At 38.3% G+C, this 25,775-nt stretch overlaps 1 protein-coding gene across 3 annotated transcripts in view; it reads left to right on the top strand.

Moving 5' to 3' along the window:
- The first annotated feature begins 690 nt into the window (after positions 1-690).
- plekhg5b (pleckstrin homology domain containing, family G (with RhoGef domain) member 5b) overlaps positions 691-25,775 on the top strand; it is a 63,009-nt gene continuing 37,924 nt past the window's right edge. For 2 of the 3 annotated variants that reach the window (XM_046869434.1, XM_046869439.1), the window contains exons 1-3: positions 691-906; positions 1,359-1,492; positions 15,510-15,586. In XM_046869434.1, the coding sequence (XP_046725390.1) occupies positions 1,408-1,492; positions 15,510-15,586 (162 nt within the window). In that variant the 5' untranslated portion in view covers positions 691-906; positions 1,359-1,407. The remainder of the gene's footprint in view (positions 907-1,358; positions 1,493-15,509; positions 15,587-25,775) is intronic. The other variant, XM_046869435.1, reaches the window with a different exon arrangement.

Here is a 25,775-nt window from a genome sequence, read left to right as displayed (position 1 = left end):
CCACCAGGAGGCAGGAAAAAAAGGAAGGCCAAAGTGGAGGTTTATGGATGTGGTGAGGGAAGACATACAGGTGGTTGGGGTGCCAGATGTAGAGGACAGAGGGGTATGGAGACGGATGATTGGCTGTGGCGACCCCTAACGGGAGAAGCCAAAAGAAGAAGAAGAAACATTTGTTTTACTAAAGCGGCAAGTCTCGAATCAGCACCAAAATCTTGGCAGTTTTTCCTCATAACGCCAAAAACGAACTTAAATCACTTTGAATTTTCTGATCATACAGATACGAGCAATACATCATTCGAATCTGTAACTGGTCTATTTTTATTTGTACACACTCATAGACATAAATAAAACCGTAATCAAAATAAGCAAATCAGTATGAAAGTTAGAAGACGTACAGTTTCTCCGGTATCACCTCATTAACCGTCCATGTGGAAAAATGAAATATGTTTAAAAAGATGCATTGCGATACAAATACTAACTTGTATCAACATATAATGTATCACATCATTAACTTTTATGCAGTTGCACCGATGCGAATCGGTGAATCGTTGCATCCCTACTAAACGGGTTAAACAGAGGGGAAATAATTGATCTTTGGCGATGATAGCGGTCAAACTCGGAACTACATCCCTGGAGCGAGGAGGAGTAAGAGTTCCAGTAAAGCTGATGATGAATGAATGAAAGAGTGTGAATGGGGGAGGATTCAACACAACCCGAAGCAAGCTACAGGACGCTGATAGTTAAAGAAAAATAAAGAAAGAACTCAAATAAAAACCACCCTTATTTTTAGATGGAAAAAATGGAAAGAAATTGGCGAACAAAAGACACAATGAAGGACATTTGAATGTAGTGCAGGAGGAGCTGCTCGGTATGGAAACACTAGTCCACTTGCAATCAACGCAACAGGTTAGTAGTATGAATTTGGACTATATAATACACACTTCTCGGTGTTGAAAAGTATATTTAGGCTATTTTTTAATATATATACGAATGGACATTCTATATGCACGAAAAGCAATGGAGGGATATGAAGAGTCAGAGGGATACAATGTAAAATGTGGCTGGAGGCTACACAAGTAGCAACACCGTGAAGTGGAAAAAAATCGTTTGGACAAAGCGAATGTCTAAAATATAAGGAAGTATATTGTTATATATATATTGTAATAATAACAATACTATTTCTGACCCGTGTTTGAGCTTGCAGGGGTTCAGGTCTATATTGCAGATATGTATTTAGCATCAACAAATACGACTGCAGGATTTTAATTCGAGATGAAGGCAGGTTGTGGTTTATTTACGATTTCTTTTCCTAAATATTATGACCTGAATTGACTTTTTTTCCCTTCCCCTTCAATCAGTTGCTTGTGTAAAGGAATTCCTAGAATAAATTCGACAAAGCAGCCGAATATGGTTCCCAGTAAGTGGACTATGAGCACAGCACTCCATCACAAATCCCCTCCGAAAAGTTGGCTTGGAATCCGGCTGCGGCTCAGTAAGTGTTTCTTTACACCTTTGTATCATTTCTACGATAATTCCAAAACTTTACCAGCTTTTCCTTGTTGTTGTTGTTGTTGTTGTTGTTGTTAAAATCCTTAAACGTACCAAAAAATAAACATTTGCTGAATTGGAAAAACAAACTCTAGCGCTGCTCTGGTTGTTTTTCCACACACAGAAAGCCTTCTCTCATTGGAAAAGTTTCCAGTAGAACCATTATAGAAAGCTCTCAAAACTCTAAACACCAATGAGGAACCCATTCTATATAAAAATATCAATTCTGAATAATAAACTTTATAATACAATACAATCTGACAGGTTTTTATGTTTTTTTAAAATGTAAAAATAACACCAAATCCACCGGAGCAATGAGCACATCCTTCCTGGAGAACTTTCAAGTTTAATAAACAGCCTAAAAATACTGGAATAAATAAATACATTTTTTGGACAACGCATATTTTTTTTTTTGATTCGTCATCCTTTTGCTTCAGTGCAAAAGCTTTTCAGGATACGGAGGAACCCCTTTTGGAAATCAAGGACTCTAGAACCTTAGGGAACTCCTAAAGCGTAATTACACCTATAAATTCCTATAATATCAGTTCTACCATCACAAATCAATTTCTCACGTTTTTATGCCAGATTCAATTTTGTTAATGCTTGTTTTTTTTCCCTCCCCAGCCATGGTGGGTAATATCGTCATTTATAATTAACATGTATTTCCAACTGTTTTATTATTTTCCTTTGTCAGCGTTCATGTATACAGGTGCTGTCTCAAAAGTCTTCATTTATGCAGTTTTTCGTGGACTTTCACGTGCCGATTTCCAGTATGGATTTTGGATTTGGATCAGTGTTGCACATGTGTGTGTAATGTGTTGGGGCATGTTTGGTACTGACGATTGCTTTCGATCCCTTTTTCTTCTTACAAAATAAAAACAAATTAGAAAACGGTCTATATACTGTAAACTAAATATAAACATTTGTGAAAAAGGTTGCTTTCTTGATTTATGGAGACTTTAGACACAAAGGAAAAAGTAGGTCATTTACTTTGCTTAAGGGAGGTGAAGTAAGCAGGTAAGCAGACATGCTGTAGACAGCTGTAGCTCAAAGTCGCACCTGTGAGAAGATTAGTGTGGCGATGTGCAGTACTGGAGCAGGTTATATTTAGCTGTGCAGTAATTAAAGCAGGAGCGTGGGCTGGTAAAGCTTGGAGCACTAAAGCTTGGCTTTAACCCACCACAGGTCAATTAATCCTCCTTGAAGTTTTAGGCTTTCTTGTGGAGTCACTGGGGTGTTTGTGTGTGTGTGGTGTTCTGGCATACTTTCTACAGTCGTTTCACTTTAAAGCAAAAATGTAAAAGTTATACATATTAATCTTATCTGCTCATGTCTGGGGGTTTTTTCGTACTTTTTTTTTTGCGTCGTTCACATTTCTGCTCTTGATCAGTTGAATAACTGTATGAACCCTGTTTAAATCCTTTTACATAAAATGTAATTATATTCTCCATTATGTCACTGGGAATTATAGTTTTTCCCAGTTGCTTTGGAGCGTTTCTCAGATCGGAAATGAAATTCTCGAGACTACTTGTTCAATTTGCACATCATGTAGTCTCTTGTGCACATCATAAAAGCATTTTCCTGTTTCTTAGAACAAATTGCGAACGCACTTGGTCCATTCTTTTTTAACTGATGGTGTACAATTGTTTGCTGTTTTCACATTATCAATTGTTCGTCTTGCTGATCACAATATATGATACTGGTTCCCACCTGAATCGTCGTAACCCCCAAAACATTTAGGCATCAGTTCATGGCATAAATCATTGAATGCAAAAATGGTTAAACCAGTTGTCAGCATCTGTCAGGCTCATCTTCTTTAAATTTCTAATAAACTTTTCTTTTGTTTGTAAATATGTCTTGAAATGGATGGCATCATGATCAAGCAATGGTCAATTAGTTCTTAAAACAGGTCAATGGTGAATCTCGTGAACCTTCAATTGGCGAGCGTATACAGGCCCAGAATTCCGATTTCTGAAAATGGCTGGAAAAGAATGCTAGTACAGACAAGTGTGAATCCTGTCTGGTCTCTTGCAATCAATATCCCCACATACAGTAATGTGTAAATTGGTGCTGTTGAAATTCGTATATGCGATTCAAAAGAAATTCAGAAAAATTACAAAATGACTCGTCATTGTAACGGTAATGGTATGTCCATCGACTCATTGAGTACAGGCTTTGCCAAGTAATCCATTGCGTGTTGCCATTTGTCCTAATTGTTTCGAGAAATACTCTTACTGCTTTGCAAAGATTAAGAACGATTTGAGAAACGCTCCGAAGCAACTGAGAAAAAACTGTTATTAGCTACCCGTATAAATTAACCCTTCAGCATGTGGAGCAGAGTAGACCCGCATTTTCCTGTCGAGAGTCATGTGACCCATTATGCTTCACAAGTGCGTGTTGGTATAAGCTTATTTTTGTTCCAAGCATCATCCAGACAGTCTGATAGAAAGCAGGCCGTGTCCTTGTAATGCTGTAATACCTCGACGAGGAGCTCATTCGCTCGAAAAGTAGTTGTGTCGGTTTTTTCCAACGTGACAGCTGGATTTTACAGTATGACAAGGCGGGACTGGGAACGCCTTCTCTTACATGTTCCGGATAGAATTTATTAACATTTACGTTAAATCTTGAGGGGTAGCTGAGATGTGTTTAAATGGCTTTACCATTTATGTCTCCTAAAGCCTAAACCACATATGGACATAAACTCAGCATGAAAAAACCAAAACAAAAAGGGATGAAGTCATGACTATTAATACACGCGTACGGTTTAGAGGATTCCTCTTTTCCTCTTTCCTGCTTTCTTATCATCTCCTTCCATCATCATGCATTTCACATACTCTAGAGTTCTTTCATCCCCAGCTCTTTTGGTCTTGGGTTAAAGATTAGTCTTATTAAACGACGGAGATTAGCAGCCTGCTTGAATGCAGTGATGTCTTTCTGTAATAGATAATGCATTGCCTGGGGGTGGGGGGGGTGTTTGAGTTTCTTGAGTCGGTAATCTGTACTAATATATAGACTATTATGGAGCCGCAATCATACATCTGAACCGGGAAAGCGATTTGGAACCTTTGGCAGGGGCCAGAGTAAAGCAGTTTCCACTGATTTCATTCATGAGCATGTTTTGTGCTGCCAATGGAAAAAGATTTTATAGCTTAATTGAAGTAGACCTCTAGTCACTTATGTGGAACTTGCTTTTTGTGCCTTGTTGCATCAAACTGTTGGTAAGGAAACACCTCATATGTGCATAAGTTATGTCCTGTTTCTCTGGTGAAATAGCCCACACCCTCACCAATTGCCGTCTTGAGGTAGATGTCGAAAGGTGTTTTTACTCCGAGGTTGCGTCCCAACACCTGTCTTTAAACTGCTGTTCTAGCCTTTCTTTAGCCCAGGCGAGGTCCCACACCCAACTTTATGACTGTTTTGGTGCATGGCATGCCTCCTTTAATAAGCATGTCTTCTAAAGATGAGCTTTCTAATATAAGAAGAAGGAAGACGTGTCAACACGAACCTTGTAATTTTTTTTTTTACCAATAATTGGATTTTATAAACCAAGGTGAAGAAATTCATACTCAATTCATTTTTATTTGTATAGTGCTTTAAACAGTAGACACTGTCTCAGAGCAGCTTCACAGAGATAAAACAGTTGTAAAAAAATTTTAAGCAAACCAGGAAAAACTCCTTGAGATGGCATGAGAGGAACCAGACTTTTAAATGAATGTAAATGCTAAATTGAGTTGAATGTGATGGATTGGCAATGAAGCAGGTTCTGTGCACCTGTTGAAAATGTACAGCGGTAAAAATGAGATGCATAATTTTTGTCATTTGGAAATTTAGTGGCATCTTTAAGAACTTTTGGAACCCAAACCATGCAAGTAATTCTGCAAAAGAGGAACATATTTAATAACCCACTCATGTTGTGGAAGGACTCGAAATCAAGCAGTTCATGTGAAGATACTCCTCTGCTAGAGAATGAAATAGTCACACTTCCACACACTACAATAGAACATCCAGGTCAATTGGGTCGAAACCTCAATGGTTGACCAGGTTGAGGTTCGAGTGAAATTTGGGTGCTCTGGCGCTGACTGGCTTCACCATCTGTTTTATCCACTTCCTCCTCTACTGCTGATTTTACCACCCTTTTTTATTTTTATCCAGCAACCACATCACAAAGGCTTACTTGTTGACCTTTTTCAAGATATTAGTCACTAATCTCTTGACTTTCACTGCTGATTACACTGGTTGTCAGAACCTCCTGAGCAAATCTGTGCTAAACAACAATATTTGGCATCCCTAACCAGATTGCCTGTGTTTGGGTACATGGATTGATTTGCTATTGATTTGATGTTACTTGTTTTTTAAGCAGAATCCAGGTTTTCTTCCAAGATCATGTAACCTTGTGAATCAAGCCCTTGTGCCCTTTTGAGCATTTGGACTAGACAACCATTCAATCTGCAGACCAAATGTTGAATTTCTTTAGCCACTGTTATTTCTCTGAGTGCCTTTCTGGTCAGATTTAATACAAGTTTCGCTCTATATGAACTTGAACTATGAAGAAGACTTATTCTACTGGATCTAATGTCTCAACTTGTTGGTTCATTACCAACATAACATCAAGAAAAGTATGAATTTTTGAAACTTGGGAATATATTTTAAGAAGGTCCAAAAAAACCCCAAAGAAACAGCATGAAATATTTTTAAACTATGCTTATTATGCTAAAAGCAACTGACTACAAAGGAAAAGTTTTATGATTTGGATCAATTCTAAGATCTAGCCAGCTTCAGACATTAAAAAAAAAAAGAGTGGTACTGAAATTTATTTCAGTAATGCTAAGTACAAATCGTGAACTTTCCCTTTCAGCAGGAGTTAATACAAAGGCTGAGTTCAGGAGCGCCATGACAAGGCTGTACTTTCAAAGCTGTTTCAGATTACTACCACATGTCTGCGGAGCAGAGCTCCAAATGGCCATCCGGCTGCCGTCCTACCCTTTAATTTCTTATCCCAAAATTGGACATCTGACTTGCTGTATGACATTGTCCCTGCCTTTCTAAACTAGCACAGTGTGTTCTCCTTGTGATTCTTTCCCCATTCCAGCTGGCAGATAACAATAAATCAACCTCAGTGGGGAGACTTCATCCAAGAGGTGACTTGGTGTGAGATTTGGTGTGCTACAGCTTTTCAATGCAAATTCAGAAACTTTTATTTTATTTTATTTTTATTTTTATTTTTATTTTTTTTTTTATACTCGTGTCCTGATGTCATCTTGATTATGGCAACATACTTTTTTTTTTTCCTTCTTTTTTCTTTTTTTTTTCCTTTCCAAAATTATTTTCTTTGCAGGCCAGCCAGTTCACTTTATCGTCTCAGTCTGCTGGACCTGAGCCTGCCTTGTCCCTCCACAGAAATAGCTGAAAACATTAGCGTGGTCACACTGCATTCATAAGGCATAAATCAATCACCAAGCAGAGGGTGCCAGAGTGCAATGAATGCTCAAGAATGTGAGGCTTTTCAAGTTTGTGCAAATTATGAGGAAAGTTCACTGTCTGTGTAGGAGGTGGGCTACAAGAGATCTTTGTGTCACCTATAGTGAAAGCTATTGGCTCCAACTGTCCCAGCGTTCATTTCATCCTGTTGTGAATGCAACATTTGTCTGGACGTGTAGGTCGAATGCCTTCTGTTAGCCGGCCCCCTCTGCCATGGGACACAGAGCAGATCTTACTTTGGCCAGTGCTAAGTTTTAGCAACTGGGCCATAGCTTCAAGATGAGTTGTCAAAGGCGAAGCACCATTTTTTTGATAGTGAAAGGATATCTTAGGAATTCTTCCTCCTGGCAGGAGTTGTTGACCGGGCATATCTGTGTGAACTTTGCTTGTCTTTAGTTTGTAATTAAATCCAGATGGCGGAAGGGTTTATACTTTCTTCATAAAAACATAGTCAGATATTTACTCAGGTTCCTGTCAAACGGATTCAAGACTCTTTCGGGATAAGTAGGGAAAAGTATTCATACCGGCATGCCTTGGATCTTGGACTAATCTTGGACAGAAAAGGTCCCCGTTTCTGATTTCGAGAGAATGATTTGCTATTGATTGTTCTTAGAGAGCTTGGCTGTATTGTGCACTTGGATGAATCATGACCTCAATTGCAGGGACTTGGAGCAAAATCCAGTCCACAATATAACTTTTCTAACAGTTTAGTGGTTGAAATATTAGCTACGGTAAAAGAGAGTGATTCTTTTTGATCTCTAAGAAGCCTCACTTTGTGCCATGTTCCTTTACTGGAAGAAGCGGGGGGCCTATGAGTTAGAGACACTTCCATCTTCTATATTGGGGGCAGAACGTTATTCCTGGTCCTCCTCCCTAGATGTCATTCATGATCTTTATGGTAAGGTGAAATTCTCTTCTTCTTAAAAACAAATATGGTGAGCATATGCTGTGTACTGTTTACAAAAATTAATTTTCTTCGCTTTTTTGACAAACACTGGTTTATTCTTAAGTGATGAAACCCGTGTTGCCATTTTGTAGGATTGTGTCAAATCAAAGTGACGTATTTTCAAACACTCATGCATTATGCAGGGTTTTATTTGTTTGCAGCTATCTAATCTGATTTAGCCAGTCTTGCTTGGGCGCCTTCACACTACATTACTTTCATCACTTGTGATCAAACCCATATTCTCATAAAATGAGTATTATAGCTGTTTATGTGGCTTTGTGGCATTATTATATAGTACAGAAACAAATAGCCCAAAAAAAAAGCAAAGAAATTAGAGGAAATTTTAGCGGCAGAGTTGTGGGCAGTGAGGAACAAGACAAGAACAACATTATGATGTTATTTTATTTACACTGATCAGGCATTACATTATGACCACCTGCCTATTGTGTTGGTCCCCCTTTTGCTGCCAAAACAGTCCTCACCTATGGAGCATTAACAGAACTAACTATCAGCAATTTGAGCTACTGGAGCTCGTCTGTTGGATCGGACCACACGGACCAGCCTTTGCTTCCCACGTGCATCAATGACACTGTCACCGGATCACCACTGTTCCTTCAATGGAACACCTTTGATAGATACTGACCACTACAGACCAGGAAACACTCCACAAGACACAGTTTTGGAAATGCTCTGACCCAGTCTGGCCATCACAATTTGACCCTCGTCAAATTTACTCAAATTCTTACGCTTGCCCATTTTTCCCTCTTCTAACACATCAACTTTGAGGAAAAAAGTTCACTTGCTGCCAAATATATCACACCCACTAACGGGTGCCATGATGAAAAGAAAAATAGTGGTGTTCACTTCACCTGTCATAATGTTAAGGCAGGGAGGTGGTGGCTCAGTGGTTACGGCATTGGACTATGGATCGGATGGTCTCAAGTTCAAATCCCACCACCACCAAGCTGCCACTGATGGGCCCTTGATCGAGGCCCTTAACCCTCCCCTGCTCAGTTGTAAGTCGCTCTGGATAAGGGCGTCTGTCAAAAGCAGTAATCTAAATATGTAAATGTTATAATGTCAATGTTGTGCCTGATCGGTGTATATTTGTTTTTATTTTTTGCTGTCCTTCACAACAATTTATTTAGTTTGTCCAAAATGTTCCCTCCCACATAAAAATGGATAGACGATATCCTGGATTCAGGGATCTGCTGCGCATTATAGCAGATGGATTTGATTTTCTCTCAAACTTTTGTTTGCTTTTTTATTTTCCTCTTCTCTCATTGCTCTACTTAAAACTAGTTTTGGAGCGTTTCGCATTTCAGGATTCAGCAGCAAGGGAAAAAAAAAAGTGTTAGTTGCTGTCTCAGAAATCAGGGTAGTTACGAAGACTTTACTAGTTTGAATTGAAACTGGTGGTAGCAACGAGGGAATATTTTCTGCTTGGTTCATTTTTTCATTATTAAATTAAGATGGTTGGCAGATGCTTTTATTAGTTGTTTTTAAACCGAGCACTTACAAATTCTCCATTTGAGCAGTGGCTGTATTGTGGAACACTGTTATTTTATGGCTTGTTTTCTCCCAGCATGTCTTTGCTCAGCCAGGCTCTGGCTTTGTCACTGAGCACAAATCGCAAATAATTTGTCCCGGAAATAAGACGATCCACTGCTCGAGGGTGTGGCTAAATCCTTAAGACGTTAAACCCTTTTGTCAAATGTCACCAAATGAACGAATGTAATTATTCATATATTTTCAGTAAGTTCTCTATTGAAATCCTGCTTTTGATCGTTACATTAGATCGGTACACATGGCGCTAGAGTTTATCCAGAGTTCCCTGTGGAAACCTTTTAAGCAACCGAAGCGTCTGGCTGGCTCATGCGCTTTCATTATGCTTTACCAAAGGTCTGAGGCTTGAGACCTGGAGATGAGAGGGTTTCTGCTGTCTTTGTTTATAGATTTTCTTTTTGTTTCCCACTTCCGCGGGCGCATCTGTGTTTAGGAAAAACGTAATGGTGTGAATCATTCTGCAGACTGCGCTAACATCAAGCAAGGCTTCACTTAAGCCTCAGTGCCACTGCAGGCGGCTGCAGCTGGGATCTTTTTTTAATTTTTTTTTTTATGAAACAAAACAAAGAGACAGTATGCAAGACCACGTCTTTTCGCTGACAGTGCATGGGGAGCACCTCATTTGAATTTTTCTTCATTTCCCTGAAATGAACTTTGTAGCACTTTTGACAGCTTTTATCAAGCTTTCAAACAAACGCTTTTTTATTTTTATGAATAATAACCCATCCAGGTTACAATCTCTGCATATAAAAAAAACCCCAAAAACAAATGGTGTCTTGCTCCATCTCCGGTAGCTCTATTTGGAATATAGGTTTTTTTTTTTTGAAGTGACAAAATTGTTCAAAGGTCACCCAAAACAGCGTTCAGTCATGTGATCTTGTTCACACTATGCACTTGTCCAGCCGGTGATCTAACAGTGAAATGAATTATTGCCTTAGCTTTTGTCCTGGTCAGCTGAAGGAAACCCTTTGTTCCGTGCTGTCTGTCTTGTAGGAGAAGCCTTCCCACATAACCTGCCCTCAGTCTTCACTGTGTATAGTTTTCAGCTCACAGGCAGCTGGAACAGGAGACAGGATTCAGAGTGGGGAAGGAATCAAATGCTTCTGTCTTTGTGGATCTTTTCTCAGCAGTAGACAAGAGAGGTGGAGGCCGCCTCAATCACATACAGTACCACATGTAAAAGGAAAAAAGCGATCAAAACAGATTGGAGAAAGACTCTCCATTCTCCCATAACTAAAATGTGGCTTTTTGTATTTTTATTTTTTTTTTAGGAATTTCAAATGCTTTCCTTGATTGCGATGGTAATAATGATGGTGGTGGCTTGTACCCCAAATCAGAAAGTATTATAAATAATCAGGCATTACACAATTATTTTCTAAAGGAAATTGCAGCATTACCAAGGCCTTCGGAAAAATTATTGGTACCCATTCATAATGGTTGCTGGGATGTTTTTTTTTGTTTTTGTTTTTTTTTTTATCTCCAGGCTCTCAGAAATTGGTTTAGGACAATTTTTGTGGATTCATGAGGTATAAATGCAGAGTTGCCGAAATTAACAATTCATGTGTCATCATGGAAAAACCAAACAGTTTTAAGCACAATGGAAATAATATACTACACAGACAAAGTGTACGTGGATAATCCTAGTGTTGCACATCTTATTCTAGAACTATGGGCATTGAGTTGTTCTCTATTTGCCAATGTGACAGCCTTTCCTTTTTTTTTGAGAAGGCCTTCTACTAGATTTTGGATTGTGGCAGTGTGGACTATTTCAGTTTATGTTCGAAAGAGCCAAAAGTTTCAAAAGTTTGCTGCTGTTAGAATTTTGCCATGAACGGGGCACTTGATTGTACTGCCCTCCCGCACAGTGAGGAAGATGGAGTAGGAAGAGAGCTGTTTTGAGAAACTATCACTTCAGTTAACTATAGTTGACGTTCCAGGTATCAGATGCTACCTCGCAGGTCCTGATCTTCATTAAGCAATTTTAGAAAAGGAGCTTTTGCTGTAGTCAGAAACCTGTAGCCTTTTAGCCATTCAAAGCATCTAAGCATGTTTTGATCCCTATGAAACGTTCCCTATAAAATATGCCCATGGTAAGGGATTGCAGCTTTGTGGCCGTTCTGTGGCTGGCGGTTCAGCTAACAAAAACAGCACGCGCTTGCAAATCAACAGAGAAACGATTGTGGAACACACACTCAAGCTTCTGGCATTAGATCATATTAAATACCAGGAATCCTTTGAGCAAAGGAAATGCAGGTTTTTTTTTCTTTTCTTTATCTATCTGGAAAATCTTCAAATACCTGTTGCAGTTTTGTGTTTTTGATTTGGTTGACGTTAAAAATGAGTTAGATTTTGTTGCATTTTGTGCCATTTGGACTTTCCATGTGTCTAGCCAAGATTTTTGCTTGAATAGTTTGGTATATTTGAGAATATCATTACAAGCAGCATCAGATCTAATCAGATATTGTAATTGATCTCAAATAAAGTTATCTTCACAGTAAGGTCAGATATCTAAAATTACTAGACTAGTTGGTGCCAGAAGTTACTCCATCAGCGTGGTCAACATTTTTATAGCTTTGGTTAATTTGATAGTCTTTTATATAAAGTTTTAAATAGGAAATATTGTGGTGGCATGGGTAGTACTTTTTGAAAACCGCATCCAAAAATATAAATAGCAACCCGTGCTGCACTTGTTACACTAAAGGGAGCTAGAAACTTCATGGCGACTTCTGAGAGGATTTGTGGCATGACTGGTACCTCAAAATGTATTTTATTTTACTTAGGTCTCATCGTGGGGACTAGGCTTATTATGCTGCGTCAACTATAGTGATCTGCGGTATACCGGTCCTGGAAAACCACCGGTATATATTATATATCACACGGTACGATATCATAATTTAGTTGAATTTGGCATTTCATACTCCACTGTTCTGAAATTCACCTGTAGGCAAAAATGCTTTTCAAATTGCTGCGAAACCGTTAAAAGAAATGCACATGCATTGTTGTTACTTCAGCTGCATTTTTTTGTTTTTTTTCTTCAAATTGAAAATGTAACGTATGATCCTGGTAGGTGTTTTGTTACATTTTGAGACATTGTGTGTGCACTGAAAAGATTAGAACATTTGAATATATTTTTATTGTGTTACTTCGGTTTTATATATTTTTTTTGTTACAGTTTGATACAAAGGCATTAAGATATGAATCAATTTTTATTATTATTTTTTTAAATAAAATGAAAACATTAGTTATTTGTCACTTATGGTATAGATTTGGTATCGATATCGCGGTATTACATTCTGATATCGTACCGAAGCCAAAATTATGGTATCGAGCCGTCCTTAGTTAACTGAGGTTATAGTTCAGGGCCAGGACTGATTTAAAGTATATACTATTAACACTGTTTGCTGATGTGGCCAATAGAAAGTCTTTGAGATGCTTTTAGTTGATTTAGTAGATTTGGTTTATCATTTTTATTTGGGTGTGACTACTTTATAAAAAGTAAAAAGGACTTTCAATGTTCTACCTCATTGCCATCACATGTGTGTGTGTGGCTACAGGAGCTCTAAGCGCAGTTTTATTTGTTTACTTTGGGCTTAATCAGCAGCGCTGAAGTCAGGAATTCCTGTCTGAGAGGGAGAGCGAGAGAGTAGCAGAGATGGAAATTGCTGACTTGGACTGTTGCTACTCTTCACACCTAGTCATTACCAGCCACTGACTCACGCTAAAACTAAAATTACTGCTTATCTAAGAAGTCTCTTTCCCGGACCGGTTTCCTGACTCAACTGTCTTGCTGCACATTGGCCTTTACTGACCCTCCATCTTCTGTTTGGTCATTTGTACAGCCGTTGTTCATCGTGTCAAATACAGTTTCAAATCATCAACTTTACCAGCTTCTGAAAAAGGCTTTGTGGGCTTTATCTGGCTGCTGTTGTACGATGCTGTCGAGCATCTTCCTGTGTTATAATTTTCGGACTCTTTCACGCCTCATGGCAATTTTAGCCAGTCCTCCCAAGGTAGAATTTCCGGGTGCTGGAAGAAACTGGAAAACTTTGAGGAAGCCCACAAAGATGCAATGGAAAATGTAAATCCAATCCCACACAACTGTGGATGGGAATAGATGTATGCAATGAATCTATAACTTCAGTTTTGTGTTAAACAATGGGAGGTGTGTATTTATTTTTCTTATTCCCACTTGTCAGGAAACAGACATTGATAATTAGGGATGTGTATCTCCATAACTGGGGCAGATGTAATTCACATCTTGATGCATAGCCACAATACGATACATTAAAGATACATACAAACATCTTCTGATACGATGCGATATAATTCACACACAGGACGATGCAATATGATACAATTCAATATGGTACAGAGTATTATTTTATTGGTACAAACAGCAAATCATAAATTTACCTAAGTGCCTTTTGAATTGTAACTCATGGCCCTTTCACAAACAGGCCTTTGTAGTCTCCATGAAGATGCAGCCCTACCTCTGCCATGTTTTAATCCCAGGACACGCCATGTTCCCCGTAGTGTTACGATGCGTCATATTCACGTAGCAGCAGTGGTGCTGGGAGAACGCGCTCGAGAAACGGTTTAGCGAGGAGAAATTAATCTACATATTAAATATAGGTCACAAGTTATTGGTCACTTTTTAAGCAATAAAAGTATAGCTTTTACTAATCATTATTATATAAATAACACTTTTTTTTTTTTTTTAAATCGACGTATCACAACAATTTTTTGCCAATACTCCGATGCGAATCCGTAATTTATATAACAGTAGTATGAATGTCATTTCTGATTACATTTGTTTGAAAATGGTCCATTTTAAAGTGGCTCTGATTTGAAACCATGAAATTGTAGGAATACATCAATTCTTAAAATAAACACGGATGGGGCATGTGCCAAACGTTTAAAAGTAATTATCATTCAATCAATTAAGCGATTCAAATTCTTAATTTTTTTTGTAGTTTCATTTGACCTTTGAAGCCATGGTGAAGCATGGTGGTATTAGCCTTATTCAATCTAAATAAAATATAAGCTGGGGGTAGACTGAAATGGGCTACACCCTGAGTAGTGTCTGGCTTCAGTTGCTCAACCTCCTTCTGGACTTGCCTCTCAGTTCAGTTACCCAAGATGTATGCTTTAGTTTCAGAACGTAATCTCACTAGGATTCTTGTACTTAATTGGTTCTGGTGCTGTAATCATAAAGGCCATGATGCTCATACTGAACATGCTTTCAAAATATTTAGTGCTAATTTACATGCTACTTTTATAATATACGGTTGTAGATGTGTATTTGCTTATCGGGGGTCTGAATCTGCATTATATGGACAGAAGTTTTTAGCACAAATCCTTTTTTTTCCAGCTATTATAAACCCCAAGTGCTTTTCAGCCACAAGGGTTTTAAAAAAAAAAAAAAAATATATATATATATATATATATATATATATATATATATATATATTTTTTTCTTTCTTTCTAATAAATACAGCTTTAAACGTATTGTTTAAACAATAAAAGCTACTCATGAACGTGAGGGTGCAGTCAGAGTTCCAATTCATATTCAAGGTAATCAATAGGCTTGAGGTCAGAGCTCTATAGCAGACCACTCAAGAGCTTCCACTCCAACCCATATAAACTATGCCTTCATAGATCTCACCATTCTCATGCTGGAACATGTTCGGGTCTCTTTGTTCCTTTTTTTATTCGTATTTTTATTTGTTATTTATCCTTCCCTCTCTATTACAACCTCTTATTTTATTGTGCCTTTATTTAATCCTTTTACATCTTTTTTTTTTTTGTATCCAATAATCAAATTTTATTGCAATCTCTGTGTTTCCCCACATTGCGTTTGATGGCATGTATTCCAGTATGTGTGTGTATTTGTGCTTAGTGCTTAGTGTGTGTGTGCTCCTCTGATTTAATGCTGTCCGAATTAATGACGCCGCTTGCTGTATTGTTCCAGATGAGAAGTCTGCAGGAGTGGAGGAGTGTGTGGAGTGTCAGCATCCAGACTGCAGCGAGCGCCGTCGGGCCTCCAAGGTAAGAGCTGGAGAGGACACACATTCTTTACACAGCTCTGTGGAGGGTCCTGGCTCAATTATTACCACACACACACACTCTCTCTCTCACACACACAGACAGTCAGTCTCTCCTTCTTTGACTTTTTCCCATCTATGTGTGTGTGGTGAGTCATGGCTTTATTACTAATAAACATGGACAGGATTTCTCACAAAGTTAGCCCGCCCATATATATATATGTGTGTGTGTGTGTGTGTGTGTGTGTGTGTTCGGAGAGTGTTCTGTTATCTCTCCCCCAATATATCTCTCTCTCTTTCCCGTTCTCTCTTTCCTCTCTTCCTGTCAAGAACGACTTCATCAGATGAGAAAGTACAGAGAAAGGAAAGCAGGCTGGAAAAAAAATCCTTCACAGAAATAATAAAGCCCTTCCATACACACTACACTTGGGAAATATCGTACTTTAGAATTGTACTGATTTATCTATCGTTAAGCCTGTAATTTAATATAAAGCTGACTAGACCGTGAAGAGAGGTGCTAAAATTGATCAAATGAAAGATTTTTACCGTTTTTTATTTACATCCCCACAGTTCGGTTCCTTCATTTCATACAGTGAACTATGTTGTTCTTCACATACCACAGCAGCAGCCAACAATTACACTTTGAACCGATTAACGAACGGCATGTCGCGATGTCTAACCGTTTATTTAATGTAGCGGAATGTTCCACGAGACATTATTTCCTGTTCTCGCTCACATTCCCGCACCTCTAAACAGTCGTTTATTAATTTTTCCCTGAGATGTTAATAAATAAAGAAAAAGAATGAGGAGGCCCAGTTAATCCTTGTTAGGAAATTAGATACACTATATGGACCGTGGTAGCTCAGTGGTTAAGGTTCTGGGTTACTGATCGGCAGGTTGGGGGGTCAAACCCCTCACCTGAGCAAGGCCCTTAACCCTCTGTGGTCCGGGTGTGCTCTGACCCCAGCTTCATAACATCAGTAGGATACGCAAAAAAGACTTTCACTGTGCTATAATGTACATGTGACAAGTATAAAACAAACCTAAATATAATACCGTAATTTCCGGACTATTAAGCGCACCCATATATAAGCCGCACTGACAAGGATTTTTATTGTAAACATAAATAAGCCGCACCAGTCTATAAGGTGTCTACACTGAAACGAATGAACTTTACACAGGGTTTAACAAAAGACAGTGTCTGTTACACGGTGTAACGGGTAAAATATGTTGTGGCTCCTTTAAGAGCAGAGCGGCATTGTGGGAATAGGCTGCCGCTGCATTTTTCCACTATTACTGCATGTGTGCAAGACCGAGGAATATGTCCTTATTATTTTCTGATGCTCATTTCCAAGTTTCTTTGACTAACCCGTAACGCTGTTGCCAAGAAAAATAAAAAAGCACGAGTTTTGAAAACCTGTCTGTGCTTATATGATTTCTGTTGCAACTGGAGTTAGTGAGCTCTCCCTTCACCCAGACTCAACGCGTTACAACGGCTTGTATCTAAACAGTAGCCTACCAAGAAAGTCATTGTTCACTGTATTCGTCCTTCCTTTCACAACTATTTCTCTCGAGAGTTTTTCTTTTGGCATTGTCGTGCGTTTAAAAATCACCACCGGTGGAAGTTTTTTCTCCCGATGCTGTGCAGCTCAGAACACAGGTGAGGTGCGTTTTTTCGTTTCCGTTCAGAAATTTCATTGGTCTAATGTTATGGGGCTCAGTTTTTTGGCTTGAAGTTTGTGAAACCGGGAAAAAAGTAAATATAAATTAGCCGCTTCATTGTTTTAATCACGGGGTTCAAAACGTGGGAAAAAAGTAGCGGCTTACAGTCCGAAAAATACGGTATATTGGGAAAAATATTGGGACGCCTGACTTTTACAGCCATATGTGGTTCTTCCTAAACTGTTACCACAAAGTCGAAGGCACACAATTGTTTAGGATGTCTTTGGAAGCAGGAGGATTTAATTTACCCTTTACTTGAACTAGGAGGCTCAAACCTGTTTCCATCATGACAGTGCCCCTGTTCACACAGCCAGCTACAGGAAGATATGGTGTACATGGGTTGGAGTGGAAGATCATGAATGGCCTGCTATAGAGCTTCAACCTCAACCCTACTGAAGATCTTTGAGATAAATTAGGACGCTGACTGCACCCCAGACCTTTGAGGCTAAATGAGCACAAATCTACACAAGTACACTCCAAAAGTTAGTGGAACTTCTCAGACGAGTGGAGGATATTATAACGGGGGACTAAATGCGTCAACAGGAGAATCTTATGGTTGTGTGTCCTCAAACTTTTGTCCTCATAGTGTTTCAATGCATCTTTAGTAAAAATGTTGCTTTCTTTAATTGAAGGCATTATGGAGAGCAGAGGGGGGGAAGTAACTAAGTACAAATACTTAGTTACTGTACTTGAGTCAATTTTTCTGGTATCAGTACTTAACTATTTTTCAGGCAACTTTTACTCATTTCATTTTTACACAAATATCTGTATATTCTAATTCTTACATTCACAAAACAGACTTGTTACTTTAGTTTTAACCTATTTGGTGAAATGTCACTATTCTTTTTTTTTTTTTTTTTTTTTATTGCGCGGTTTTCAGCCCATCAACTGATTTCCTGTCATTGCGTGGCTTTTTTAATCCACCGGTGCATCATTTTCTGGCTCTCACACACCACAGATGTAGACTAGTTTACAAAACTAACAACAATCGTGGCAGAAGGCAACAAGAAGTCAGGCGTTAACGTGGATGAGACAGAAGGAGTCAGCGATATAAACATGACTGAGAAAAGAAACATTCCTGATCACGTGATCATCATCATCTTTTCTCTGCTTGTGTTCTATATGGTAGATGTTCAGCCTGGATACATTCATTAGGTAAACATTTTTTCATTTGTTTTGTATTAATATATTAATTAAGGCTGTCCAAATGCAAATGATTTTATTAACTCGCGATTAATGCAGCACGCATTTCTGTTTGACGATTTATATAAAAATATAAATAAATAAATATAAAAGTGGCGAAATTAAAACCTTCAGGGCAACACGTTTATTCACGACATCCCTTCTTTACTCAAATATAAAAAAAAAATTCATAATAAACACCAAAATTTAGTAAACATTTGTTTTACTGATGCGGTAAGTTTCAAAACAGCACCAAAATCCGACAAATTTTAATAAAAATAATGATTAAATTATTAAAAATAAGAATTAATTTTTTTATCGTACAGATAAGGGCAATACATCATTGGAATTTGTAAAGGGTCTAATTTTTATTGTACACACTTATAATAACAACAAAATGCTGTGCTTTTGTAAAATAGAGTGAACAGACCGGGGGCGCGCTCTGCTGTCTGTTTCCTCTCTTCACAGAAAAAAAAAAACCTGAATTTTAGTGAATACTTACCTCACAGACGTAATAAATATATGTATAGAAGACTTGAAAAGTCTACTTTTAGGAACGAATCGAATACAAATATACTTTAATCATGTAGTTTGTATTAAAGTTATGAGGTACAGTTTTTCTAGTATCACATTATTAACCGTCCGTGTGGAAACATAGCAAAGGTTCCGTTTGGTGTCCTGATAATTTCTGTAATTTTAAAACACCATAATTACTTTAAAACGTTGACAAGAATATTTTGTCTCCATGCACTTCGTTGAGTTTGGTTTCACTGAAAATAAACATACATTTGCGTAAAGCATCAATTTGTGTCCATGTTGATTAGAGTATTAAAAAATTGGAAAGTATTAATTCAAGGCTCTTATATTAATAACATGACATCCAGTTACCAGCGTGACACTAAAACAGATAGTAGTGTTGGCTACTTTTTAACTTAAGTACATGTCCGAGCCCAAACTTCTTTACTTCTACTTAAGTGAAGGATGTGTGTACTTTTGCAACCTCATACCTAATGAATGTATCCAGGCTGAACATCTACCATATAGAACACAAGCAGAGAAAAGTTGATGATGATCACGTGATCAGGAATGTTTACATCGCTGACTCCCTCGGTCTGATCCACGTTAACCCCAGACTTCTTGTTGCCTTCTGCCACGATTGTTGTTAGTTTTGTAAACTAGGTTTGCTTGGGTTCATTTCAGTGTTTCTTATGCATTCTTGAGTGCGCTATGTCATGGCTGAAAGTGTGCATGCATCACTCAGTTTCATTACTCACCTGTTACTCGGATTATCAAGTCTGAATCGGGGCTAAATTGATACTTTTGGTTCATTTGATATTTGGTTTGGAGTGATATTTCAGTCACATAATAAAACAAGGTAATAAAAAAGCATATAGGGGTTTAATGCTCTAAATTTGTTGACTCAGAAATCCAGCAACAGGGCAAAAGAAAAAATTACGACCATTGAATCTGTGTTTTTATATCTCTATTGATTAGAATAAATATCCAGTTTTGTCTAACATCAAGCATTCATTTTCTTTTTTTTTTTTTTTTTGTATTGATGGTCCAAATATCTAGAACATAACACTTCAGTCAGCACTGAAGCGCTACTCACCAGTTCACATAAAAAAAAAAAAAAAAAAATCCTTGTCTGCTTCACTTCCTGCAGTTGAGTCGAATTCATAGTTAAATCAGTTATTTACCAGACTACCAACAAAACAGTTGACTCAGCAGAAAACATTTCTGGGATCAGAGGTGGTTTAAATAGAAAATCAGATGTTTTGCCTGTGCCCTTATGTGACTTCTCACTATCAGTGCATAAGTAATTCACCCCCTGTTGAAAATGTGTCTAACATTTTAAGGTGGAAAAACAATCTGGTTTATTAAACATTAGTTGCATAAGTATTTACATGGACAATTTTTGGATCAGTAACCCAATAAATTTACCATTTTTTGATTGCATGAGTATTCACTCCCTATAAAGTTGACCATCTTTGGCATCAGTTAGTCTGAGTGCTCTATAGGTGCTTTGCATGATATTTTTAACCATTCTTCTCTGCAGTGGTCCAACGTCTTCCGGGTTTGTATGAAGAAATATGATCGAGCGATTCGAAACTCATGTCATTCATTGTTATTTAGTATGTAATTACATGTATACATTACATGCTAAACATATATTTACATATTAATGTGCACCTGTCAGTTTGCACAGTTGCTACTATTTTTTTCTCGTAGATGCTGTCTGTCGGTATATTAATCTATCTAGCAATAAATGCTGCAGTTACTTTAATTTTTAGAAATATACTATTAAAGCAGCAGTCTATTTAATATAGATTGTGTAGAAGCTCTTATTTGTTATTAACAACTAGAAAAACATTGTTTTTTCCATGCTCTGCATGTTTTTTTTTTTTTTTTTTTATCAGCTGTTCCAAACCATGGCCACTAGGGGGAGACAGTCCTGCGAGTTAGCACCTGTGTGCCACATTGCGTGCCCATGTGTTAGATGATCATGAGTACTTCATTTGGCCTGAAGCTATGACCGTCCTGTGCCTTTGTATAACTATGCAGGACAAATAATTAATAGCAAAGATTCCAAATGGTTCGAGCACTGAACCTGAAGCAACCCGTGTGTGTTTTCCTGTCATGTCAGGTTAAAAACACGGCTTAGACAGAGAAAGGTTTTGTGCTCTGAATCACCGGCTGTGGTTTTTAGCCACCAGAGCAGCTGGAACAGAGTCACTGGTATTACATTGTCCACAGATATTGCTTTCGACTCGTAGACTGGCACGTACGGAGCGAGTTATATTTAGCATCACGAGTCGTGGTCACTAGAGCCTGCATATATAAATGATTTGGACAATGGAATTTCCTTTTTCCTTCAGCAAGCTACATTTTGGTTGCCAAAAGACACATTCTGCTAAGGGCTGAAAAAAAATCAGATATTTGTTATATCCATGTTCGTTGAGAAAGTACACATATTTTTTTTAATTGCTTAGATGTGGAAAAAGTGCAATATCGATTTCTTATAGCTGTGGTTCAGGCTGTCGTTCAAATCACAGCTTTATTGTAATGTGTTGGTATCTATGGCAACAACTAATTTCTAGTAAAAAAAATAAAATAAATACATGGTTATTTTGAGTGTTGGAGATTTTTTTTTTTTTTTTTTTTTTTAAAGAACAAATTTTACGGAAGTATTTATAACAAGGAAGTTTTTCTCAAACATGACTGTGCATGATTTTTTTTAAGTATCCTTAAAAGGAAGGAATTGGGGGATGGGGTGGAGGCAGATGGAAAGACCGTTATCGGGACCACAAGAGGAATATTTGTAGATGTTACACAATATTAATTCGAACCTTTAGTAAATAAAAAGTATATGGTTGTGAGTTGGCCTGCAGCATATCACCCATGTGCTGAGAAACCCACACTTTTAATTGTACAGGTAGAAAAACGGATGCTAGCATGGCGGAACTGCTCGCAGTAGTAAGTGGCTAGTGTGTCCTATTACTGATAGGGGGCGCACATGTCGCGGGCCAGTCCAGAGCCCGTTAATCAAGATAGCAGTCAACGGTTAGTGAGTTCATGGAACAGCGTGTGGTGATCAAGTTTCTTGTGAACGAAGAGGTAAAAACCTGCGGATATCTACAGAAGTCTTCAGTCACATAACGGTGATGAGACGCTCAAAGAGGGCCGCACGCCTATCATCGTTCGTGGTGGTTTCCTGAAGACGAGGAGAAGCAGGCTGTCTTAGGATGGTTCAGACGTACAAGCGGAATCTTTCCAGGCATTAATGAAACGCCAGGATACGTGTATAAATGTAGCAGGGGAGTATAAAAAATAAATGCCGTTTCCACTCAAATTTGTTTTATTTTATAAACTGAACACCCCCCAGTATAGTAAAGTTTTTAATTTCTTTATTTCAATTTTCAACCTCAGACTAGGAAAAACCTGCAGAAACGGTGCCCTCGTCACAGAATTCCTACTCAGGAACTCGGGATGATCTTCTCATAGAACGACATCAGCAGGCAACAAAGAAGATTTGTCAACAGCTTCTAGTGAACATTAAAAATTTTGCTTTAGATCAAACAGCATACAACATATGTAGAAATCTAAATCGCTGACTGTACAGTTCTCCATTTGGATAAGGGAATTCTATGCATCACTTCTCTTAGCTCGCTAATTAACAGCACTCAAACACGGTAGCGTTCGTAGTGGTGTCGTCTCATTGTCGCTTGAAATCACAGAGGTTGAAAATGATCTCGAGTCGCCTACTATAGTGCTTTGACCTCAAACCTATGGAACACCTTCGGGGATGAATTGGAAATGCTGACTGCACCCCACAGGCCTCCTCCACTCACCTTCATCAGTACCCAACTTTACTAGCATGTGGCTCTCCACAAGCAACCGCGCATTCTTCATTTCAGTTTAAATTCCTCTACATCAATTCTTTTTATTTCTATTTCGAAATTTTAATTTGACTCGCCTCCACACATCACAGTTGTATTAATAATGCATAATGCAAAGCATGTGACTGTTCGCAGTGAGTTGGCAGTGCAGTGTGTGTGTGTGTGTGTGTGAGTGAGTGCAGGGAAGGCCAGTCTGAGCATGCTCAGGGAACGACTTCAACACACGACAGGACCAGACAACGCTGCAAGGGTGTGTTTGCTTCCGTGTTGCCAGGACGACCTGCCCTGCCCAACACAAACTACCACCCGTGCGTGTGTGTGTGTGTGTGTGTGTGTCTAGTCCTTGTTTTTTTTTTTTCATTTAATCTGTCGTGTACCTTCTTATTTTCTTATACCACCCTGCTCTTTATCACATGACCCATGAGTTTTCAGGGTTACAGGGAAGTGCTTCTAGCTATTACTTGACAGCCAAGTGCCTTTCAACATCAGCTTCTCACCAGAGGTATGTTGTGTAGGTGGATCAGAGGGCCGTCCTTTCACGGCAACTTGCGATCACGATGGAAAATTTTCTACCGTCCATTTCGAAAGTCTTAAATTTGAGTCTTGGGGGGTGTAGCTTCAGACTCGATTACAATCATAACAACGAAGGTGATGACACATAGAGTATGACTGTTTGCGAGGACTGGATTTCCAGACATGTCTAATGTTACCGGATAAGGCCTGTAATGATAATGATGATTCGCAGGAGATAGTAAATATACATCACATCAAAAAGAGTTGAACACGGACAGCGTCAGTTGTTTTTCTACGAACCATCGAAATTGAGAAATGTATTTGAATATGTATTTGGTTTATTAAAATTTTATGCACCTCACAGTACATTAATTGATAGGTTTTTTTTTGCTTATTCTAACCATAAATGAATTGAATACACCAGAGAGAAAAAAAGGACGAAAAGAACGTGTTTAAAAAAAAAAAAAAAAAAATGAACAAAATCCACATTTACAAATGTTCAATTTGGCAGCTTGAAAACTGTATATATTCCTGGCCAAACAGCACATGTATGTCTCAAACTAATTTCTTTTGTTTTGTGTTTCGCCATTTGACATTCGTCAGTATCTGGTCACGTGGCAGTACGGCTATACGTAAAAACATGGCAGGTACACGTCAGGAGATTCAGTTATGCTTCATATCATATGACAAACGTAATGTCCCAATGTAATGTAACTCATATGATCACTCTGTACAACCAGGGTGAGCAGAAAAGCAGTTCACAGTGTGTCAAATCTTGATATGCTGCAGTAAATGCAGTGTTTTGCTCCGATTGGCCAAGTACAGGAATCTGACACTACAATGTGAACAGGCACAGAGAAACCTGGACAGTGGTGCAGAGTTGCAACCTTCAGTTGCATCATACCTCAAGGATCCTCAGTTCTCCCCACCTATAGTTTTATAGTTTTCTTCTACCTCTCAAAAAATACAATGACACTGAATTGCCCCTAGGTAGAAACAAGTGTGATAAACTAGCATACCATCCAAAGTGAATTATTCCATCAATGACCAGTTTTCCTGGAATAGGATAAGAATATCATGGCATGATGTTTTGTGTGATCAAAAGAATACCTCATGTCAAATACATTAAGAGAAGGTAAAAGAAATTGGCACGTAATTTTGTAACAGGACATTTGGGAACCAAATTTTCCAGATATCCAAGGTCATGAAATATACCATGGGTGATCTCTAATAGATTTCATGGCAGCTCTATAGCCAAGAGAGTGAAATTAGCCATGCTCCATGGTTAAAACGGTGGACACAAATGCATAGATGGGAAGTAAGGAAGTGCAAACTCATTACTTTCATTTCTATTTGGTTACAGATTTTTTTCTTCTCATTGCGCACTCTTTTCAGCCCATCAAACTATTTCTTGTCATCGCACGGCTTTTTCAACCTACCACTGCTGTATCATTTCCTGACTCTCACTCACCACAGACTATGAAGCCAACAACGAGCAAGACAGAAGGCAACGAGAAGACACTTCTGATCACCTGATCATCATCATCTTTTTTGTGCTTGTGTTCTATATGGTGGTTGTTCAGCCTGGATACATTCGTTAGGTAACATTTGTTTTCTAATAATATGATGTAAGGTCTAGTTAATAGAGTCACACTTACAGAGCCCGATTTTCTTTACTTTAGCTCGAGTGAAAAAGTGTAGTCAGTACTTAAACTTTTACCAGAGTCTTTTAAAACATAAGTATCTGCACTTCTACTTAAGTGAAGTATGTGTGTAATTTTGCCATCTCTGCATAACTGTGTCCACTGTCAACCAGTGCAACACTAGATTGGATATAATAGTAAACTATTATCAAATAGCCAAACTGGGCAAAAATTGGGGGGAAAAAACCATTCAAATATAAATGGTGTCCCATCTTTACAAGTCTAGAAGTGCACTGCGTTGGTGGATATGTTGGATTTATTTCTATTTTTCCATCTCTACCTGAACAGTAGGATTTGGGCTTTGGTCCTAGCTAAATGACATGCCTATATTCCCTGCTGCTTGCAATGCCATTACCAAAACATCATAAATCCATCCTAATTAGACAGGGGTTCATAAGTTTAAATAAGTAAACGAGAAGCCAGACGATTGGCTGGAGAAGATTTGGGACTATGACTTAAGCATTATGTCATGGACTGGGTCTCGCAAGAAAGATGGTCCTGCCGCTGCCAGGGCCGGAACTGTGGTCCCTTGAATTTTTGACTGAGAGGTTGAATTGGATATCAGGCTTATGGCTTAAAATTAGCGAATGCTTTTCCAGTACTGGAAGAAAGATCAATCATCTTCACAGAGTGACGCGGACTGGCTTTTTCATTAGTTTGATGTGTTTTTGAT

Source organism: Silurus meridionalis, chromosome 16, assembly GCF_014805685.1.
Source record: "Silurus meridionalis isolate SWU-2019-XX chromosome 16, ASM1480568v1, whole genome shotgun sequence".
NCBI lineage: Eukaryota > Metazoa > Chordata > Actinopteri > Siluriformes > Siluridae > Silurus > Silurus meridionalis.
This window is presented reverse-complemented; position numbering and strand designations above follow the sequence as displayed.